This window comes from Nymphalis io, chromosome 16 (genome assembly GCF_905147045.1).
Source record: "Nymphalis io chromosome 16, ilAglIoxx1.1, whole genome shotgun sequence".
Classification (NCBI taxonomy): Eukaryota; Metazoa; Arthropoda; class Insecta; order Lepidoptera; family Nymphalidae; genus Nymphalis; species Nymphalis io.
This window is the reverse complement of record NC_065903.1, coordinates 7,085,946-7,109,472: the sequence shown is the minus strand read 5'-3', so window position 1 is coordinate 7,109,472 and position 23,527 is coordinate 7,085,946. Positions and strand designations below refer to the sequence as shown.

Genomic DNA, 23,527 nt, shown 5'->3' with positions numbered 1-23,527 from the left:
ATAAGAGTTGACTAGAGTGAAAAAATGTTTATTTTATCGTTAAAATTATTATTAACTGCTACTTATTGCTAATCCACTACTCGTATAATACGATTTTGAAGCTCATGTTAATGGGGTATTGTCTTTAATCACAGCTTTCGGTTGTGAAGTGAGTTGTCAATGCTCAGTTAACAGGGCTTTGTAGACGGTTATATAATAGGAGGCGTAGAGGTTGTAATTTTCTGACGCAAGCGCGTTTGAGATCTGCGCGCGAGGGATGAGGGTGCGTCAGTCGGCGTTCGGCGACCGGTAAAGCTTCGCGCTTTGCGCCGCGCCCCTCACCGCCAGAGCGTGGCTCGGGGCGTGGCGCTTACGTAAACACGCGTGGTACTCGCGCTGCGGCGGCCACGCCACTGTCCGTCCTAGAACGACCCCATGTCGGCCCGCCGCCTTCGAGATATATGTGGATAGCTCACAGCACGCTGCCGCGCCGCCGCCGCTGCCACTGCCACCGCCGCTTACCGCGCTTATAGGTACTGTAAATTAAATAAATTATTTATGCATTTCATATAATTTATAAAATCATTCTCATGATCAATATCGATGACAATGTTGAATATTAATCACACTTTGAAACAGGAATAGAAATCATTTTAAAAGCTAAACTTTAAAAATCTAAATAATTTTTAACAGTTATTAATATTATCCTTATGTACCTAATTCTATGTACCTGATTTTCGATTCAATTTAATACTTTCATTTACCGGATAGATCATTTTATCTGTATAAGTAGGTAATACTGAATTCAAACAACTCTAATTGAATGATCGAATATCTAAAGTATGGTACATGTACTTATGTCAGTATGCTTTTTTTACACATATAAATATTGGCAACTTGTTTTATAGGTAGTTATATCTCGTGAAACGGTGGCGCCGGACCCAACAAATATGTGTAGCTATCTACATATCGTTTAAGGGACGGGTCCTTAATAATATGATGTACCCATATCAGTTGATACTTACATTACTTACTCTCCTATTACTTTTTTATATCAAAACTTTAAAAACCAACTTGTTTTATTATGTGATTGTGGTAAGTTTGTGTTTAGAAAAGTAGGCCTAACACTACGTACAGACGTATTGGAATATATTTTTAAGCTTATACAATTGCGCCATTTTCCAGCGCCCTATTGGCTTTGTACTTTGAGTAATATTTTTGTTTCTTCTATTACTTAAATTTAATTGTTGTTTATAACATATATTTTTTTTAAATAAGTGTGAATATTAAACAGTGCGGTACTTTGAAAACATAAACGACTACCTAAATATTTGACGAAGTGAATTTAGGTAATACATAGCTACGTACTAAAGATAGCACTGTCAAAATTGACGGTGTACCTACTAACTGAAAGTAGACATATTTTTTTTTATAAATAGTAATTATTCCTCAAACTTTCTCCTCAAAAGGGAGAGGAGTCCTTAGCCCAGCTGTGGGACGTTAACAGGCTGTTACTGTACTGTACTGTAATTATTCACTATGAATCAAAATTATAATATTACCCAGGTCTTATATTTTTAGAGCAATAAATAATTTTATTTTATATAGATAATTTTGTAAAATCCTATAAAAAACTGTTAAAAATAAAACTTCTTTACTGTTTTTTTAAATGCTCGGAACCCGGTTGCTTTCTAAGATGAACAAAAAATAGTAATTTCGTTTTAAAAAAATTAAAATTATTTCACGATACGAATTGTAATTATCAGAATCCGTTCAACAACAAGTCAAGTAATCTATACATATAAATAAAATTGAAATGTGTCTGTGATTTCAAAATAACTGCCTCTTTTAAAGTTAATATGGCTATTTGCGATATACAAAAAAAAAAAATGTTTTTTTTGTCTCTCTGTCTGTTTGTTTGTCCAGGCTAATCTCGGAAACGGCTAAAAATTACAAATTGAAATAAGTAAATTAAAATAAGAAGTTTTTAGAGGTTCCGTTTAGTCTTTGTTTTATTAAAATCGGTTTAGTCTATCAAAAGTTATAAAACCGTACGCTTTTTGTTTTTATAACATATGTCGCGGCCATTAGTTCATAGATGGTGGTGTGTTCAAAATGTCAATTTCTGAATCGCGCTGTCCAGATTTTTCGAATTTGAGTGACCTTCTAATATACATCTTATTAAAATTTGCCTTAAATATAAAATCGCGTTGTTGATTCATCTTACTGCTTTGATTTTTTTCTTATTTAAACTAAGTAATCTTATTTACTACTAAATTAAACACATAGCGGCTTAAGGCTTTAGGTTGCAATTATTAACTCGGTTTTTTTTCTATTAGTCTTAAATTAATTTTTTTTTTTGAATTTTATAGGTTACTAGCGATTCAATCACGGCGTCGCTATCTCATGACCTTAATATAATTAATACGTGAACATCTTAATAAACGATAAATAAGGATAAAACTAAGCAATTTAATCCACAACATATATTATAACTACAAAAACTTAAATTTTTATATCTTTTGTTAGACTCAACCAATTTTGATGAAATAAAGACTAAACGGTTCCTTGAAAAACTTCGGTTTGCGTCGTAATTAATATTAATTGTTTTTAAATATATACATATATTTTTTTATATATATATTTTTTATTTATTGTATGTATGTGTGTTCTCCACATACAAAATACATAAATATTAGCCGTATTCTAAATTATAATCGGTTAGTCGGTATCTACTATTTTTTTAAATATATTAATAAACTTTAAATAAAAATGTAAATATTTATATAAAAATTTAAGGCAAATTTAAATATGATATTACTTTAACATATTAGGTCCTTACATATGAAATTGGCGTTTTGTAGGAGAGGGATATAAAGTCAATTTTTTTTTTGTAAAATATATTTAATTAATCAAAGTATGCATCATTGTTATCTAAGCACTTTTGCTATCTCATAGGTACATTGATCCCTTTACTAAAAAAAACCATGGGGACGAGAATCAATAAACTCTTTGAAGGCAGTTTGGACTGCCGTATCGGAGTTGAATTTTTTTCCTTGTAAGAAGTTGTCCATATTCCGGAAAAATGGTAATCTGTTGGAGCAAGATACGGTATAAGGACCGGGGAGTACGGTGGATGTCGCAGATATTCCAATTGTAGCTCATCTAAATTAGTGGTCGTTTGTTGTGCAGTGTGTGGTCTTGCGTTGTGGAGCGATTGACTAATCTCGGTTATATAGCGGCTAGTTCTTTCTTCATGGTTTGTTGTTGCTGACAATAGATATCTGCCGTAATCGTTTGGATAGATTTTAGAAAGCTGTAGTGAACGACACCAGCGCTAGTCTACCTAACACTCTCAACTAACTTTTTCTGAGTCAATTTTCATTTAGGGCAGGATTTGGCTCTCCAGGGTTCAGCCATTGCGACGAGCGCTTCCGATTATCGTACAGTATCCACTTTTCATCACAAGTAATGATTCGATTTAACATCCCTTCATTATTGTGTCGGTTGAACAAAGTAACACAGCAGTCGACGCGTGTTTGCAAGTTCGATTCACTCAATTCATGAGGTACCCATCGTTCAAGTTTTTTTACTTTCCTGATTTGCTTCAAGTGGATTAATACAGTTTTATCACTTACTCCGAATCCTGCAGCTATCTATGAAATGCTTTGTGATTGATCCGCTTCCACAATAGCATTTAATTCTTCATTTTCCACTTTGGTCTCCAGCCGTCCACGGGGTTGGTTCTGAAGATCGAAATTTCCAGAACGAAAACGTTGAAACCAAAAACGTACCGTGCTTTCTTTTGCGACACCAGCGCCGTACACATCATTAATCCTTCGAGCTGTTTCTGCAGCACTGGTGCTACGGTAAAACTCGTACTCGTAAATATACTGATATTTCATGTTTTCCACTGTGCGGTAATAAGCAACGCCAAAGAAAAAAATAATGAGGAAAAAACAAATGAATGACTGTTTTCAAAACTCAAATGTACCAGCTCAATGAATTTATAAATTTGAATTTGTAATTCTTAACCAAAGAGGAGATATTTCAGATCAAAGTGCTCAGTACGACAAAACGCTAATTTCATATTTAAGGACCTAATATAATAAGTTACATCATATTTAATAATCATCAGGAAAAGTAAACTCACAAATCTATATTTATTACTTGGCAACATTAAGAAATATTAAACAGTTCTTACATCGCCAATGCGCTGTGTTCCTCGGGATCTAAAATGTCCATTGTGTTTGTATACTGTCTTACAGTCTTTAAAGAGGAACAGAGCAATACAAAGTATTGCTGTTTGACGGTAATACATACATATATGATGAGTCGATGTTTATCTAGGCAGCGTTGCTCGAAGCCCTAAAGGTACCTAAATCTTAACAAAACGAAATTAACCAACCTACAGATTACACAAAAACATTTAATTAATCTGAAAATTCATGGTGACTAATAATGCAAAAATCTAAATAAATTATTAACCTTGAAAGACCCTTACAGTTTGTTTACGAATATATGGTATGCACTGAATAAAAGACAGAGAATGTATATTTATATAGACAACCTTACCATAAATGACTAGTTGATTTTAAATTAATATCTCTTCGAAGTAGATGTAATGGTCTTGATCTTTGTTTTCTATATGAAATATTTAATGATAAAGTACAGCGAATTTCTAGATCGCATATCGTTATCAGTTCTGAGTATTCAGATATCTCCGTTTGAACAATTCTAAAAAATTAACAACACGTTCGCGAAAACTGGTCTCTGAAATCAATCCCCCATTATAAGTATATGTGCTAAATATAATGAAATATCATAACATATTCATGATTCACATTGTGCTTTTAGAAAAACGTAACCATCAATTTTCGGTGGATACATCGCAACAATGAGAATAAGCTTTAAAGTTACTTCATGAGTAGCTATTTTTTTTATTTGATTAAATTATTTTATTTATTAATATATTTTGATTTATTTTTCCTACATTAGGTATAAATTATATGATACTTTAAATTAAGTTTGCATTATATAATGTGCGAATGTTATGTACCCACTTTTGTTATACCTACATACACCGATACATGTTAATTCGTGTTACGAAGTGTCCTGTTTTTTAATAATATGTTTATTTATAAATAAATATGTGGCTCACAATCTTGTTGAACTATGCAAATCTAATTTAGACACAAAAAAACCTACTTGTAAGCTGCTTGAAAGTTCATAAAGATGTGTTGGTTTGTCCTTAGAAAAATTACACCGATAAGATGATACAATTTAATATTTTGAATGTTCATTAAATTCCCATACAAAATAAGAAATACGAGTACGACAAATTATCGATTAAATACTTTTATAAACAGTTTTATATGTACTACGGAGAAAAATATATGTAGTCGACCGTCTAGTAGGTACGTAAGTAAGTCGAGTAAGTCGGGTCGAGAGTCTAGTAGCGAGAGTGGTAGATACTTATCTATTTTATCCGGAAAATAATCAGTACTGTTAAAATTTACGTTAACTTATTAATTTTTTTTTTTACAATGACATTTAGAGGCGTTGCAATTTGTAACTTTGAACCGAGAAAAATAACCATGTCATTAATTTTGATATACCTATTCGTATCAAAATTAAATTAATACATATGTACATATAATAATACTTTATGTTAATTTATTTGAACTTAAATTATAAGGAAAGTGAACTACGAAAGTATCGGTGTGAGTAGGTATACCTCAATCAATAATTACGTTTATCAAAGCTTGCCGTAAGAGCCTGTGAATGTCCCAGTGCTGGGCTAAAGGCCTCCTCTCCTCTTTTTGAGGTGAAGGTTTGGAGTTGAAAGTTTGCATCAAAGCTTAAATAATCTGAATCAATAAATTAATACAAGAATATATTATATATTAATTATTACAGACTAAAATATATGGTTTTCAATTTTCTGGAAATGGTTAATTAATATTTTTTATAATAAAATCATTAAAGAAAAATGTATGGGATATGCTAGGTAGCTGAGTATCTAGTTCAGTCGGTCGAGAAATTGTTGAATATTCATAAAAATATGGTTATGGATTTCTTTTGTGACAAATAGCGACAGATATGAACTTGAATTCTGCCATCCGATGAGTATCACGACATTGTAAATATTATCACAAAAGGATGTAGTTTTATCTAGCCAGCGATTAAAATTAACCGAAATAGCTTGATTCATTCTTATTACGATTTGTATGCGCGTCTATCACCTATCACTTATTCTTTAAGCTGGAAACTTGTTCATGAAGATAAAAAATTAAGACTATGACTTTATTTAAGTCTGATGTAAACCGTAATTTTTCACGTTCATAAAATCGTTACAAAGATGGAATTAAGACTTTGGATGATGAGCTAAGTTCATGGAGCTTTTAGGCGACTATGTCGAAAAATATAGATCAACTTTGTCGCAATGAAAACTTTTTAATTTCTAGGCTAAGTACTTATACAGCCGCTTTCGTAATATAGTTGCGTTAATGGACAGTGTCTTATTTTTTAAAGGCAGTGTTATAAAATAAACAAAAAACATAAAGTTTATAAACTTTATTATAAATTATAGTTTATAGACCACCCCTAAGCCGGCTGCGCCCGAGCTTTTATAAGGCAGGAAGTGATTGTAAAACTAAACTAAAATCTAATCTTAAAAACCTTTGAGACCATGTACCTAATATTTATTTGCTAGAAAAACTTATTTTATTTATTAAGCTTCATTTTAATTTTTCATAGAATTTATTGTATATGGCATTACAGAAGTGCCTATAGTTTTGTTAATTGACTTTATATAAATTCTTACCATAAGCAAGTCCGTTACTCTAAAGTAAACCTATTCATTACGTTGGTATTATCTTGTAATATTATATTAAACCAGCAATTCTTGTGTGTGTATATACATCGTGTCTAGGAAACGCCTATCAATTTCGTAGCGTTTCATTATATATTCCAAGGCTCAAAACTTTGTATTTAGATAAGTTTTAAGTTTTTCTATATACCTACTACCTTTCCTGAAAAAAAAACGCAATTTGTCACAGAAAAGAAACATTTTATAATATTTTTTTTATTAATTGCCTAGTTGCATTTAGATATTTAATTCAAACATATTAAACCTATGCTATGATTTACTCGTATTAAGATAGTGAGGTAATATTAATTTGAAATAACTGACCATAAGAACCCTTAATAATTGTTTGAGGGAGTGCATTTTGAAATAGCTCATATAATAATCCGTATCAGTAAAAATATACTTATATGGTATGTTTAACAAAAAAAAAATACTAACGTCTTACAATCGGCTATTAAAATAAAATGACCTTTGATTGCCTCACCATGTTATATGCAGCCATTCGTGCATCACGTAAGTGAGCAATCGACTCTTCGGGACCTTTGTGGTGGAGTTACTGTCAAGAGTTGTTGAGTTAGAGTACCTATGTAGACTTGTATGCATTCGCCCGAGACTACGGAACATTGTTAGCTCCCTTTAATATCAGGGAATATTGTTTTATTTCTTTAAATAGGTACTGCTTGAATATCAAACTAACTCTAAATCATTATGTTAATTTACATAGTATAGTTAATCCAAGACAATACAATTACATAAAAACAATTGAATTAATACTTGTACGTTATTAAAGTATTCAATTGAAATTTTGAAAAAAAAAATCAAATTTATTTAAAAGCAATTTCAAAATAACTATTTGCCAAACTATATTTAACAAAAACAATAATCTTTATTTAATTAAATAAAAACCTTATTAAACAAACATTGCTTATTGATTTACAAAAATGTACCGAAAAAATCGGAATGTAATAAAATATAGCTCAGTCTAGCTGTCATAGTCATAGCTGTTTTTATACTGTATATAATGTATACTATACATAGAAACCGGATGTAGTTTTGCTAAATACTTATAATTTGACATATCTTATTTGACTAGTTTCCGCTCGTCTTTAACAGAGGAATTGCTAGACACCCTATATCCTTTTCTGTACCCCCTGACAATATGTATGCATATCTTCATGATTCATGATGATCGGTTGAGTAGCGTTGAAGCGTCACAATAAAACAAATAAATAAATAAAATCACTTTCGCAATTATAAATTATACTGTATCATCACCTAGTATCATGAAACACCTCGTGGTAGGACTTTTGCAAGCCCGTTTGGATAATTAACATCCACTCATCATATACTCTGCCGCCAAACAGTAATATTAAGTGTCGTTGTGTTTCAGCTTGAGGCGATTTAAGGTATCTACAGGCAAAAGGGACATAATATCATAGTTACCAAGTTCGGTGATGCAATGGCGATGTAAGAGATTATTAATAATTCTTACAGCGCCAATTTCTATGGGCAGTGGTGACCCCACTGCCCATAGACAGGTAGGTTACATCAGGTAGCCCATTGGGCCGCCCGCCGACCTATATTATAATATATTATATACTTTCTCAATAAATGCGGTATCAACAAAAAATATATTTTTAAATTCGAAGTAGCGCATTATTAGCAAACGAGTTTGTTTGTTCATTTTTATAATAATAATAGGAGTATAGTTGGTGATCATCAAATTATCGGAAGAGGAGATAGCTAGGCGCATAAAAATAAGACCACTTTATTGAGCATCTTAAATTTTTTATTTTATTAATATTGTAAAATTTATATCTTTGTGTTACAAGGCTATCTATGAATAGTGTCTATTTCGGATAACTCTGTTACAATTAAGTGTAAATATTAATTGTAAAAAAAATTAACACGTAAGTAGTGGATATAAAATTTACATGACAGAAGACGTATGGTGACAATAATACAGTATTAAAATCATAGAGATATAATAAAGATCTTAAACCATTCATTTCTTTATTGAAAATCATTCCTGCTAAAAATTTTTTTCTTGCTATAATGGTTCTTTGCTTATTTCGTTATTATCAAAGTTTAAATTGCAATTGTGCGAGTATCTATGGTGAGATTTCATTACCTATATTACTTAATGTAAATACATTTTAGTTCAAAGCATTATCTGATCTATTAAGACGACAAATATTAGGTACTTTTGCGAAATTCACTATGCTGTATTTGTGGTGGAGGTATTAGGTGTGTTCATCAAAATTATTTCTCTGAAAGTGTTCAATCAAGTGAATCGAACCTTCGTGTTAATTTGGAATTTATCGTGAAAAAGATACCTTCTCACAATTGATTAATGGAATTCATTACTGATATTGACGCATCGTCCCATTGTAAAGATATTTTTTTCCGAGTGCCTGTTATTAATGTTCTTTCGACAGCGTTACGTTTTCTTCAAAAAAAAGTAAATATATACCTACTTACATACTACATATATAAATACTTACAAGTCAAGTATATTAAAATGTGTCGTTTTAAACTCTTAAATATGACTAAACATAACATAAATTAAGACATGCAATAATTTTTGTATAACATAATCATTACACAGTGTATTATTGTTATAATGGTCTTTAGTCATTGTATTATACACCTATTAACTACTATTAACATATTAATTATCACTGAGTTAACTGACATAGACATTGGTATATTTGTGGAATCTTATGAAAGATCGATTATCGAGATGACATCGTAGGTAATTTTTAGTACTTTTTATAGTTTTGACATATTATTCCTACACACACACATTCTCACCCAGCGATAGCTGTGCACGCACAGAAATTATGGACCTAAAATATGCACTGAATGAAGCGTGTAGAGTTATTTATTCGTCCCACTCTTGTTTACTATATAGCCTATAAGCTAAAAACTTATGTAGAGGTGCACACATCTCTAGGACAGCAAACAAAAATATCATTGGCAGAAATGGAAAGCTTTATTCAGGGAGGATATGGACATAAGGACTAAGGAGTTAAATAGTAATCATCGTGCGTACAGCAACAACGAAACTGCAGGTCGTCTAAAGCGTATCCTACGCATTTGTTGCAATATCCTTAAGAGAAAGGACGTCGTAATTTTCGAGAAGGTGATTACAACCGAGGTTTTCGATGTCGAAATGAATTCTTCTTCGTGTAAACTAGACGGCTCAGGATCCACGGCTGTCACACAAAAACGTAATTTAGAAAAGTAAAACAATAATGTATTTAACATGTAAAATTCGCATTTAGCGGAGTGAATTAACACAAAGAAAATAAAACTTGAAAAATACATGAAAATTATTGATAAAAAATCACAGTAATTAATAATCTGATAAAATATATTTATGCATTAGATTGTCATTTCCTTTACTTATATTCAGAAAGGTTATAAGGAATACTCTGTGAATCACGAGAGCGGCACTGTTTAACGCGGGAGAATTTACAGTTAGTCTTTTAATATTAGCTGAGTACTTTGTGATCTATTGTATCATTTAATTAATCAGCGCATTCTACCTTAATTATGATTAGCAAAAACAACTTATATCAGCTTAATTTTTTTTTATAGAATAGGAATGCGGACGAGCATATGGGCCACATGATGGTAAGTAGTCACCAACGCCCATAGACATTGGTATTGTAAGAAATGTTAACCATCGCTTACATCACCAATGCGCCACCAACCTTAGGAACTAAGATGTTATGTCCCTTCTGCCTGTAATTACACTGGCTCACTCACTCTTCAAACCGGAACACAACAATACCAAGTACTGCTGTTTTGCGGTAGAATATCTGATGAGTGGGTGGTACCTACCCAGACGAGCTTGCACAAAGCTCTACCACCAGTAAATAAATTAAAATGCAAAATTAGATCCCCTAATAAAGCAGGTGAATGTTTTTATAGCATCAAAGAAGAAGATGCATGCGCGCACTGCGCTAATGGCGCTGGCGGCGCTAGGCGCATTAGCGGCGACGGGAGCGGCGGCGGAGCGTGGCGGTGGCATCAAAATAGGCAGCAGCGCCACGGGGGCCGGTGGGCGAGAGGGCGCACGTGGAGGTGGCGTTCGTCTTGGCGTTGATGGACTGAGACGCCCGCGAACTTCACCAGCACCTCAAGCCCCTCGTGCACCATCTGTAATCACTGCCGCCCTCGTCGTGCCCCACAAAGCCTTTGGTGCACGCGACTATACTCGAGCTGAGAAGGCGGCTCTATCCAAACTGCCGCGAAAACTCAAACTTTTTTCACATGTGCGCCTAAACGTTACGCTTTCTATGCAGGGCCTAACGCCTAGTCCTATGTGTAAGTGGTTATTCAAATAATATAATTATGAATTGTTATATAAAATAAAAGCTATTTCGCATTGACCTATGACTATGTATCAACGAATACGTGTGAATTTTTACTTGTTACCTATAATGTAAAGCAAGTAGGTACGCCTACTCACTTTCAGTTTTCTATTTATATATTCTTATATATAGAAAGCTAGCTAGATAGCTCAGGGAAGATTATATTGATATTTGGAACATCATCAATAGGTTGCAGATATGTTATCACTGTAACTGTTCCATCAAAGAAGTAATATCATGTTAATGACACCATGGAAATACACTATAGCTAACTATAAACTCTACCTGCCCTATATGCTGACATCATCAAATTACCATTTGTAAAAAAAACCTTAAAAAAAGTAACCTTTAACGTTAAAAAATCATTATATTTTGAACATTATAATACTTATTTAGAAAAAAAAGAGTAATATTTTAGTAATATTGACATACTTATGGGCCTAGTTATGGGCCAATTACTTTGAACACTTTCGTTACACTTAACTTGAATGCTTACAGCTATCTTGGACTCGCTGTGTAAGGAATTTTTAGCAGTGAACGTATCTGCAATACTATATCTTATGAATCATGAACAATATGGGCGTTCTACTGCCTCTGCGCAATATTTTCTTCAACTTGCCGGATACCTTGGCATACCGGTAAAATTTTATTTTACCTATTTGATTTCGAATAAAATAACCATTATAAGGTTTAGTTAATTTAAAAAATGTCACTCATTCTGTAGGTTATTGCATGGAACGCAGATAACAGCGGTCTTGAGAAACATGCGTCTCACGCATCTTTACGGCTCCAGTTAGCGCCAACGATTGAACATCAGACGGCAGCTATGCTATCTATACTCGAGAGATACAAGTGGCATCAATTTAGCGTCGTCACTTCAGCTATTGCTGGACATGATGATTTCATACAAGCTGTCAGGGAGAGGGTTACAGCACTTCAAGTATAATTAAAATTTTAACTGTATATATTTAAATTTAACTATATAATTCTTATACTTACTTGTAATATTAAATTGATTTTAATAATGTTATAGAATTTAACAAGTTTTAAATTCTTTTTTTTTTCACTTTTTAATTTACACTTTAGTTTTTTTTCTATAATTTTGTAATGCGTATTTTGTTTTTTTTTTATTTTTTTATTTTAGTTATAGAATATATAAATAAAATGACTGTACATAGTTTATTAAAACATTTATGTTAATATGTTTTAAATTATTAAATTATTTACAGGATCGATTTAAGTTTACAATACTTAATGCGGTTGTAGTAAAGAAAAAGAAAGCAGCCGTTTTGAATGAATTGGTAACGAGCGAAGCTCGTGTAATGCTATTATATGCTACACAAGAAGAAGCTGCTGATATACTATCGTCAGCTGGAGACCTCCATCTCACTGGAGAAAATTTTGTTTGGATCGTTACACAAAGCGTTCTTGGTTCAATGCAACAACCAAATAAATTTCCAGTTGGCATGCTAGGTATGTTACAAATTTTATGTCGCACATCACTCTATTAAAAATGTTACTCTCCCTCCTATGCTTACCCCGCCAGCGAACTGAGATAAAAAATCCCATATTCCTGTGATTATAATTAAAATTAATTTATGTTAATTATTGAAGATCTCGACCTCGATTCTTGACGTCAATTTAATATCTAAAGTTGTTTGTTTGTCTTTGCTCCTCTTTTGATTAGAATAGACTATAGTTCCGTTACTATGTATTTTAGAATTTTGTACAATATGTACTCAACCTATGCCTTGACTTTTTTGTATCAAAAAATACTCATTTTTTTCCTTCTTCCTAATCCTATTTTCATCCTATATTCCTCCCATTCGTATAATAATTACTTTCAAACACTTTTATGCAGATGATCAACAAATGTATCAGCATTAGTGTCATGTATATCGTTTATTACCTATTAACGGTTTTATTGAACATTTTACCAGTATATGTATACAGTATATTTTACTGTTTTTTTTTAATTTTCAGGTGTTCATTTTGATACATCGAGTTCATCAATAATTGCTGAGATAGCAACAGCAGTTAAGGTATTTGCCTACGGTGTTGAGTCTTATGTCTCTGAACCGGAAAATATTCGATATCCTCTTGGTACTAGACTTTCTTGTAGTGGAGTCGGTACAGGCGAGGCGCGATGGTCGACCGGAGAAAGGTTCTATCGACATTTGCGTAACGTGAGTGTGGAAGGCGAATCGAGCAGGCCTAGCATAGAATTCACTCCAGATGGAGAACTTCGAGCGGTTGAGCTTAAGATAATGAACCTAAGACCAACATTAGGTGATCAGGTAATAATTATATGAAATTTTCAACGTCGGAACATAAGAAATATCTGCCTTAGATTACTTCAAAAGATTTTTCGTTATTTTAGCTCGTATGGGAGGAAATTGGGACTTGGAACTCTTATCCAAAAGAACGATTAGTAATAAAGGATATAGTGTGGCCAGGAGGGCTCCATACGCCTCCTCAAGGAGTTCCAGAAAAATTTCATATGCGTATAACTTTCCTCGAAGAACCTCCATATATCAACCTCGCTCCGCCTGATCCGGTTAGTGGACGATGTTCATTGGATCGAGGTGTAATTTGTCGTGTGGCACCTGACGTCGAAGTTGCTGGGTAAATATCTACAATGTAAATACATAAATTGAGCTTGCTACTCATAACGTGCTACTTCAAGCGTTTAATTGTAATTTACAAACTTTAGATTAGAAGCGGGTACAGCGCACAGAAACAGTTCACTCTATCAATGCTGTAGCGGATTTTGTATCGATCTATTACAACAACTTGCCGAACAACTTGGATTTACGTATGAATTAGTGCGCGTCGAAGACGGGCGATGGGGCACATTACATCACGGCAAGTGGAATGGTCTTATATCAGAGCTCGTAAACAAAAAAACTGATATGGTAAGCACATAAATATATACTGAAGTAATATAAAAATTGGTTGACTTATTTTACATTACTGTATTCAAAATCTGCTTTTTATAGGTATTAACGTCGCTAATAATAAATTCAGACCGTGAAGCTGTTGTGGATTTTAGCGTACCTTTTATGGAAACGGGAGTGGCTATAGTCGTTGCGAAACGTACAGGCATAATATCTCCTACTGCCTTCCTGGAGCCCTTCGATACAGCGTCGTGGATGTTAGTCGGAGCAGTTGCTATACAAGCAGCCACATTTTCAATATTCTTTTTCGAGTGGCTCTCTCCAAGCGGTTTCGATTGCTCCACCGGACTCAATTCGAAACGAATACCTCAAAACAGATTTTCGCTCTGTCGAACATATTGGATCGTTTGGGCAGTGTTATTTCAGGTAAATTATTATCGTTTTTTATTAATAAAAATAAAAAGTATACTTTATTTGAGTACAATTTGTAATTTATATTCCATATCGGACACAACGATGTTGTCATGACACACATATAACTTCTTTTTCATCGCGAACAGGCATCGGTCCATGTGGACTCGCCACGTGGCTTTACGGCTCGCTTTATGACGAACATGTGGGCGATGTTTGCGGTTGTGTTTCTCGCGATATACACCGCGAACCTGGCTGCGTTCATGATCACTCGGGAGGAGTTCCACGAGCTAAGCGGGCTCGATGATCCTCGCATCGCGCGTCCGCTGTCGCAACGACCCGCGCTCAAGTTTGGCACAGTGCCGTGGTCTCACACGGACGCCACTCTCGCCAAGTACTTTCCCGAGCCGCACGCATACATGTCCTCGTGAGTACCGTTCGCGACTTAACGATAGTTAGTAGTAGTGTGGTCAAAGTTTTAGCTATTGACAGAACTAGATAAATTATAGTGGAGCAATAACGATGTCAAGTTCGACAGAAGAAATCAATGTGACGTTGTCAATGAAGTTTTCGACTTTCTGCTTACCTATCTGTTATAAATTTAAAAAATATTCTTAATATAAACAAAAATATGTATTATGGTCATTAAAAATTATATAGTATTTATATTATATACAATACTATGGATGAAATGTCTATTCTACTCTGTTTAGAGCACTTTTAAAAACTTTCAGATATAACCGCAGCACGGTGAGTGCGGGTGTAACGGGTGTTCTTACCGGAGAACTGGACGCGTTTATATACGACGGTACTGTGTTGGACTACCTTGTATCACAAGTAAGTCTGCGAAACAATTGAAATTATAGACGATCATATCTCTTCAGCAGTTGCACCTTACTAACGTTAGTTTTATCGTTTTTGTAGGATGAGGACTGCCGGTTGTTAACAGTAGGCTCGTGGTACGCGATGTCTGGCTATGGATTAGCATTTACGCGAAATTCTAAATACCTGAGCATGTTTAATAAGAGGTTACTTGATTTACGCTCCAATGGTGACCTAGAGCGGTTACGCAGGTAGGCTTAACTTATTTGCTTTTTTTGCATTAAGAAATGTATTTTATCTCCTTTTTCTAAGTATATGCTATTCACATCTGACTCAAATTACATAATGAACCAGTTTTATTTATAGTATTCGTTGATCAAACGAATTCATCTACTTTCAGTTTTAAACAAAACATTATTTAATTATAGTTATTAAGATGTTCATAGACAATTATTATATTTATTACCTCTTTAGACATATTATTACATATATTCATAAAAAAAATTGTTGGGTGATTTTTAAGCATACGATTCAGTATCTTTATTCTTTCTTTTAAAACTTATAAGTCGTTTGTGTGTATTCCAAATACTAATAGGTTCGATAAAATTAATAGAATATCAAAGCATGGTATGGCATATTTAGTAGGTATTAAGCAAATGTGATGCTCTCTGGCTTCCCAGTACCATTTACGAGACAAGTTTATTTTTGTAGAGAATGATATAAATACTGACTATCTAAATTTTAACCTTCTTGTAGATGCTTATATTTTCCAAATAATCTATAAATTAAGATATTAATACTCATAAGTTAATAAGTGAGTTAATAAAACTAAAAAATATATTTATTTATCATGTTATTTGGTACTATAGCTTTAATACCTCGATTAAATAAAGTAGAGATCGATAGAAGTTTGAGAAAAATAAAAAGTGTGTTACATTTACTGTAAATATATTCATAAATTATACACTTGTTATTATTATTATTATAAAACTTGCTAAGAAATATAAATATTTCATCCACGACAGATGTCGTGATTGAGTATAATATTATATTAGTACAACTATTGGGTCGCAGGTACTGGATGACGGGCACGTGTAAGCCGAACAAGCAGGAGCACAAGTCATCAGATCCTTTAGCACTAGAGCAGTTCTTATCTGCGTTTCTGCTACTGATGGCTGGCATCTTGCTAGCGGCGCTGTTGTTGCTGCTCGAGCACGTATACTTTCGCTACATGCGGGAGCATCTCGCAGCCTCCAGCGCCAGCTCATGCTGTGCTCTCGTGTCATTATCGATGGGTAAATCATCTAATTTACTAGGTTTCCATTTTCTCACTTTTATTTCATTACACAATTTAGCCGTTAAAACAGTCAGTCGACGTTCTTTCCTATTATATCATTAAGAGAACCGTAGTGAAAAAGCCTACCTGAACTCCTTGGTCAAGAAAGACCGTTTAAGGAAAGAATCAATCCTCCATTCCACACGGGCATCTGTATGTAAAGTACAGTTGGAAACCGATCTTATACAAAACATTCATTGTCTTAAGTGACCAAAGATTTTTAGAGCGTATTACAGGCAAACGGTGACCTTTGCTATTTTGATGTTGAGGATAAAAACCGTTCAACTTATTAAATGTTGTGAGGCGTGGGCAAATGCCGCAATGTGACCTTATGGGACATTTACTTTCCTATTTTCAATCACCTCTGTAACGTATATGTTTTACTGTTTACAAATTCGTTAATGATGTATGCAGAACAGAATTGAGCGAAAATCTGACTAAAAGTAATCTAGAAAATGATATGAGAAATTACACAAATTAGCAGTAATTAAGATATAGTAAATATATTTTTAAATAACGAAATATATTTTTTAAATCCTTTAGAAAATGTAACGTATTTGTAGATATAAAATATAAATTTCATTAAGTATATTATTGTTACAATTTAAGTTTTTTTTTCTTCTAGGACAATCATTAACATTCCATGGTGCAGTAGTAGAAGCGGCGGCGCGTGGTTTTGGTCCTGGTAAACGGGGACACTGCCGCTCTGCAATCTGTGCCGCTCAGGTACAAATCACAAATCAAACTGTAGTTGAAATAAAATTCTAGGAGCATGCTATGTTCACCGAAGTAGCTAAAATTTTCTTTATCAAAATCTTCGCTACTCGGCCAGGTTTGGCGCGCACGACATGAGCGTGATGCGGCGGTAGCACGCGCACGGCAATTGGCAGCAGCGCTGGCGGCGCACGGGCTGCAGCCGCCGCCGCGCAGGTTGGCCTCGGCCGCCGCGCTGCTCGCCGCGGGCCGAGCACACGACGCCACGCGGCCGCGCACGCTACACGCGCCCGCCGATCTGCTGCCCGATCTCGACCGCCCGCTCTCTTGCGGGGACCTCCGCGCCAGGTCTGTCACGGGCTCTGAGCTTACTAACAGATTTCAAATTGTCGTAACAAATTTTGACCGGCTCTGTTTCGATCGGCTTCTTTATTTCTATGTAAAGATTTAGTTTTTGTCATAATTAAAATAAGAGCGGTCATCCTTCATCAGTTTCACGAATACTTAAAAGTTGGTCCTAATTTTTGATTAACTTATGATGTGGTTTTTCAGGGAGCGGACGCGGGTCGAAATGGAAACAGTGCTGTGAGGCGCATATTGCGCCATTTTTTTTCAATTTCTGAAGGCTGTTCTTACACCAAGTTATACAAGACGAAGTTAGGTATATCTAATGTTAAAATATGGACAGATAAAAAAACGTTGTAATTATTAAATAAATTATTCCAATTATTAAAACAGAGAGATGGACGTAGATAGCGAAGCGTTGTTGTGGGAAGCGCGCGCGGGGCAGGCTGGGCGCCGGGCGCGCGTCCTCGTGTTGTCTACTACAATAAAATATATTTTTTGGACAATATTGTGACTTTATTGACAACTACCAACCTATGTATAAACTCAAATTTTATTTAGTTGTTTGAGAACAATTTCCCTATAGCCTAATAAAATATATAGGTAGAAATAATATAGCGTTAGGAAAATAATTTTATACACTAAATACTACTACTAAACCTGTACTAAATAAGTACAGGAAATTTTATAAGTGCAACCTTAAACTTGAAAACTTTAAAACTTTGAAAACATAAAACCTCCTATTTATTGAAATGGGTATTTGGGAGTCCAAATTTTGATAATTGTGTTGAATTTAGCTTTTTGTGTACTATGTTTGATTTTATTTAATTTGAATCTTGTTTTTTTTTATTTATACTGCTTAGGAACCTAAATATATAATTATATTTATATACATGATTATATATATGAATTCAATACACACGGTATTGAATTCATAAAACTTGGTTAAGTTTTCTTAACCAAATGTTTATTTATTCAACACTTGGTTAAGTTTTCTTCAAATTCGATAAAGTTGATAAAAAATGCATAAACAGCTTTGATAAATTTCTGACAAGAAAAACAGTAATTAATCTTTTACTCAAATTAAATATATAGTCAACCATTATATTATTAGCTTTATGTTTTTGAAAATTATCTCTTTACGAAGAAAAACCGGCTACAATAGACAGGATTCGCTTCAGAGAAAAGTATTGGCTTAACACTTGGAAAAGTAAGTGTTAAGAATATTTTAACATTATAAAAAGTACTAAAAATTGTCTATGATCTCATCTCGATATCTTTCAAAAGATTTCGCAAGTATTGACAGTCCGCCTCAAGGCTACGTGTGAGTAAGGTCTATGATAATTAGGAAGATGAGCTTATTTTTTTTATATTAAAAAAATCAGATATAAAATATAAAAAATTCTAGCGAAATTCATCGTAAAAAATACGATGTCTAAAAAAATGATTTTTTTAAAAATATTTAAAGTTACGAGTTCTTAAATTCTTTTCTGGAGCGACCGATCGACGCGTGACGTCACATCACCCAAAGTCGCTCGCTCGCCCATACAATTTCGCCTAAATTTTCGCGTTATTCTTGATTTTATTTATATATACCATAGCATACTAATTTAACAAACAGAACTCAGGAAAAATACTTTTTTCTTAATAGTGGCCTTGATACGTTGAATACCGATAGTGTTGTCATAAGAGTTTATATCGATGAAAATTGTATTTCTATGTTAATCTTACGTTTATTGTTAATGTTGAAGATGATTTGTGAATAACACCGTATCGGCAATGATATAAGTTGAAAAAATCATTAATGAGTGTGACCCATTGAAATTGATTTTTACCATATTATGTTTCTTTGAAAGTCAAATACGTAGTCTTATATAGTACATATGATACAAACGTCATTTAAATAGGCTTATAAGAGCACTTTTGCCACGTTACAGAATATAATTAAATGTAAAGCTGCTACCTACTACCTACTCTGCTTCTTCTGCATATTAATGACATGTGCTAATTAGCAATATTCAATGTTGGCAGACGACAGCACTGTAGACGCCTTATACACCGGCAGCGCTAATATTTGTCCGGAACTAGTGAGTATAAACTTGTGTCTGAAATAACAAGTTTTATTATTATTGGTTAACCAAAACCTGAGGTTGGGGGCAACCGAACTTGGTACAACTCAACCCCAATACGACACAAGTTAGCTCGATGACTTCTAAAATGACACCTTTTGACCGCGATGACTTCTAAAATGACACCTTTTGACCGCAATGACTTCTAAAATGACACCTTTGGACCACGACGACTTCTAAAATGACCATCCCCTCATTTTGAGAATACAACCTCGGTACCAAATCCAGTATCAGGACGTTAGGTTCTGCGGTCTATTGGAAGGTGAAGCCAAATTAGCCTCTAAAAGCTTTGTGTGAACTTCACGTCAGCTCCTCGCCTAAAATTCTGCAAGGTGAAAACACAGCCCTACAGATGAGAGCAGTACTCCTTGTACTGCTCTCATCTCTAGGCGGGAGAGATGTTATCACTCTGCATCTTCTATCGCATCTTTTACGAAGAATGCTCTGTGGAACTGTATAGTTTAGTTTAATTCTATGCGCTGAATTTCCGGTGTCGAATTCCATCCATACCATCTCGATGTCTGCAAAACCACTACTACAGCGCTATTTTTAAAGCATTTCCTGCCATTTCTGCGGAACTATATTACCCGGCGACATTTCCGTATCGTTATGACATAGATTCCTTCAAGAAAAGCCTAAGCCTACTCATTCCTTTAAGGCCGACAACGCACCTGCAAGCACTCCGGTGTTGCTGTTCTTGGTATTTTACCACTGTGGTAATCACTTTTCATCAGGAAATCCTCCTACTTGTTTGCCCCCCTTTTACATAAAAAAGGTTTCTTCCAGTAACAGATTATTTTATTGAAAGTAGGCTCCTCACATCACTATGAGCGCTACCAATGACATAGTATGTTTACATCCTTCACAGTCGAGATTGTTAATTTTATTTGTACTTTCATTAGAGGAAAATTTACAATATTATGCCATGGCTCTATATCGTAACTATCGTACGCCAAGCTGTGTACGTAAAATTAAAATGTAAGAAATGTATATTATATTCTATCGATATTATCTTCTATCGAAAGCACTAGTATCTACATGAAGAATACGGACTTATCACAGTTATGATCAACTGCATTAACAAATTATTAAAATAAACAATAATAATAAGCTCACTAATATATTTCGCATGATTTGTGAAAGAATCCGCAATCATAAGATCGACTTTCGGTAGATTATTTGTTAGTCTACGTGAAAATACTGCTCTTATTTTAGCATAAAATAATATATTAATAATCGCTCTAATATTATTATAAGTGAAAGAACATACGTGGGGCGTCAAATCACAAAGAAGGATAAAATAAATACAAAATTATCAGCGCGCGTATCGCAAGAGTCGCCCGCAATAACAAACCGGCGATGTAACGTCACAGTCAAAACTCGGACGGAACAAGATTTATATATTGACGGAACAAATTGTTTTGCTTATAAAAAAAAATTACATGATATAATCATAATTTTTCACACTTGTTATTATAATCGTGTAAAGATTATTTTAGTACAAAAAAAAAATTATTTACATCTTCCTAATTAATTCAAGATTTACTTAGTTTTAAATAATACGTTTATAGTAAATAAATAAATAGTATATAGTTGTATAAACAAAGACCAAAGGCTAATATTAACAATAATACAGTGTGTTCTTAGTAGGTACTCGCCCGCGCCTGTACAGAAAATCCAGTTAAACGGGAGGTAAATATGCAAATTATGTCATATATATATGCTGTAATAAACCGTGAACATATAAATAATATTCACAACACACAATCTTTCGTATTTATGATATAAGCGCGATTATTTATTTATTAAAGGTTTGCTAGAGGATGTTACATAACTAATATCTTAATAAATTATGTACTAAAACTAGAAACATTTTATGTACACCTACCTACATTTCTTTTAGGCAAGCGTGCTACATCTTAGACCGTGTCGATGCTTCCTTCAAACGATGGGTTCCTTCAAACGAGGCGTAAAGAGGCATCTTGCGGGCCGGCAAGACGAAAACGGCTAGTGCAGAACGTTTTTCCCGTCTGTACTGGCCGTCGTCGCGTTTGGACTCTACTACCACTTACTATCAGGTGGAGTAGAGTCATTTGCCCTCCCGGCGAAAATAAAAAAAAAAAAAAAATTACCGTATTATTTCATGTAAAAGCGATAGCAAAAAAAAATTTCCGGCGTGTGTTTTCACGCGTAAGTACGATGATTTTGTCCGTAAATATAGTTTCTCATTAATGATTATGACGGAACGTTATGTCGCATTAAAATCTTAAAGATAATAGGATTTCTAGTTTTTATTATTCATAACCTATAATTATTTATCATGTTAGTTCTGCCAGCGTTAGCTGAAAAAATATTGACTCGTTGACAATATAAGCAAATAAATACGGAGTCCAATTATAGCCTAAAGTAATTTATTGTCTATTTATATTATTTTAATTTATTCTTTCTCCTATTTGTAATTTTCTAATGACAACATTATTTAACATTCTTCTTGAATTCATAATATGCATTCAGAGTCAATAGGTAAACATAGATATATATGTGGACACCATTATTTATTAATAATTTAATTGAGTGTTTTAGATTTCAACACCTGAGAAGAATGCTAATCCAGTACCATCAACATATTCAAGTGTCTATTTTCAAGGTAACGCAAAAATAAAAACAACTGGAAGAAAATTGCAATTGCCTGAAAAGGAAGATACGCCAAAAAAGAAAACCTTAAAGCTGATTTAAAAAAAACTGACGCTGTTGCAAATTATAAAATAATACGTGCTGTCACGTATATGTTAAGACACGTAAATAGGCGCCTAATGAAACAAAATGATAAATTATCAGATATTATTACAGAACTTAATCAAATCCTTGATATAATTAAGATGCTGCAGCACTAATGATAATGGAAACAAAACAAAATCAATGCAATGGTTTTTGGGTGTAGTTGAAATAACAAAAATAAAATATTCTAAATATTAAAAATTTATATATAATAAATATTATAAAGTCTAATTGTAAAAATCTCTTTTTGTATTAATTAAATCCTGAAAGTAATTTATCCCAAAAAACAGGGAATGCAGTTACTATGGCAACATTATATGCACACAAGCAATCTCTGTCTCAATCTCGGTTGATTACGGTTCCTTGATCTATTAGCTTCTCTGTCAATGAACTAAATCGACAAATATCATCAGCACACATCATTAATAATATATTTCAACCTAAATATCTATTTGAATAATAAATGTAAAATATTTAAATTAATAGAATACAGAGATCTGTTTGAGTTGCGGACACAAACTTCATGCAAACAAAGATTTTTACATTTAAAGAAAATAATTTTAGGCCTAGAATGTCTTTATCAATCTCACATTGTAGACATTTATCATTCAATTATGAAAGGTTTTGATTATATCAAAACAGAAACCAAAAATACAATTAAACTAAAGTATCAATTCATTATATTAAATATCAAGTTGTTATATTTTAGTTCAATACGACAAAATTATGCTGCTGGTACAATTGAACACACCTATGATGTTGTTAACAGTATAAAAAAATATACCTTTTTGTCAAAAACCGGAGAGATGGCTGCATGGTGTATTACATATCATAGAAAACAGTAAAATAAAATATCTTGACAC

General features: G+C 33.5%; 1 protein-coding gene across 3 annotated transcripts; it reads left to right on the top strand.

Moving 5' to 3' along the window:
* Positions 1 to 406: 406 nt before the first annotated feature.
* LOC126774444 (glutamate receptor ionotropic, NMDA 2B) lies at positions 407 to 18,256 on the top strand. 3 transcript variants are annotated; one of them, XR_007669810.1, is made up of 17 exons: positions 407 to 512; positions 10,790 to 11,185; positions 11,731 to 11,870; positions 11,957 to 12,172; positions 12,462 to 12,705; positions 13,216 to 13,529; positions 13,613 to 13,857; positions 13,946 to 14,147; positions 14,232 to 14,555; positions 14,690 to 14,967; positions 15,275 to 15,377; positions 15,465 to 15,613; positions 16,437 to 16,657; positions 17,324 to 17,424; positions 17,531 to 17,760; positions 17,965 to 18,073; positions 18,151 to 18,209. XR_007669810.1 is itself a non-coding variant. In XM_050495976.1 (16 exons), the coding sequence occupies exons 2-16, from the start codon at positions 10,804 to 10,806 to the stop codon at positions 17,999 to 18,001; spliced, it is 3,186 nt and encodes a 1,061-aa protein (XP_050351933.1). In that variant the 5' UTR covers positions 407 to 512; positions 10,790 to 10,803; the 3' UTR covers positions 18,002 to 18,219. The 3 variants fall into 3 exon arrangements, 2 of the variants coding, with proteins under 2 accessions (XP_050351933.1, XP_050351934.1); XM_050495976.1 differs by having other exon boundaries at positions 17,965 to 18,219; XM_050495977.1 differs by lacking the exons at positions 407 to 512; positions 10,790 to 11,185; positions 11,731 to 11,870; positions 11,957 to 12,172 and adding an exon at positions 12,187 to 12,192 and having other exon boundaries at positions 17,965 to 18,256.
* Positions 18,257 to 23,527: the final 5,271 nt, after the last annotated feature.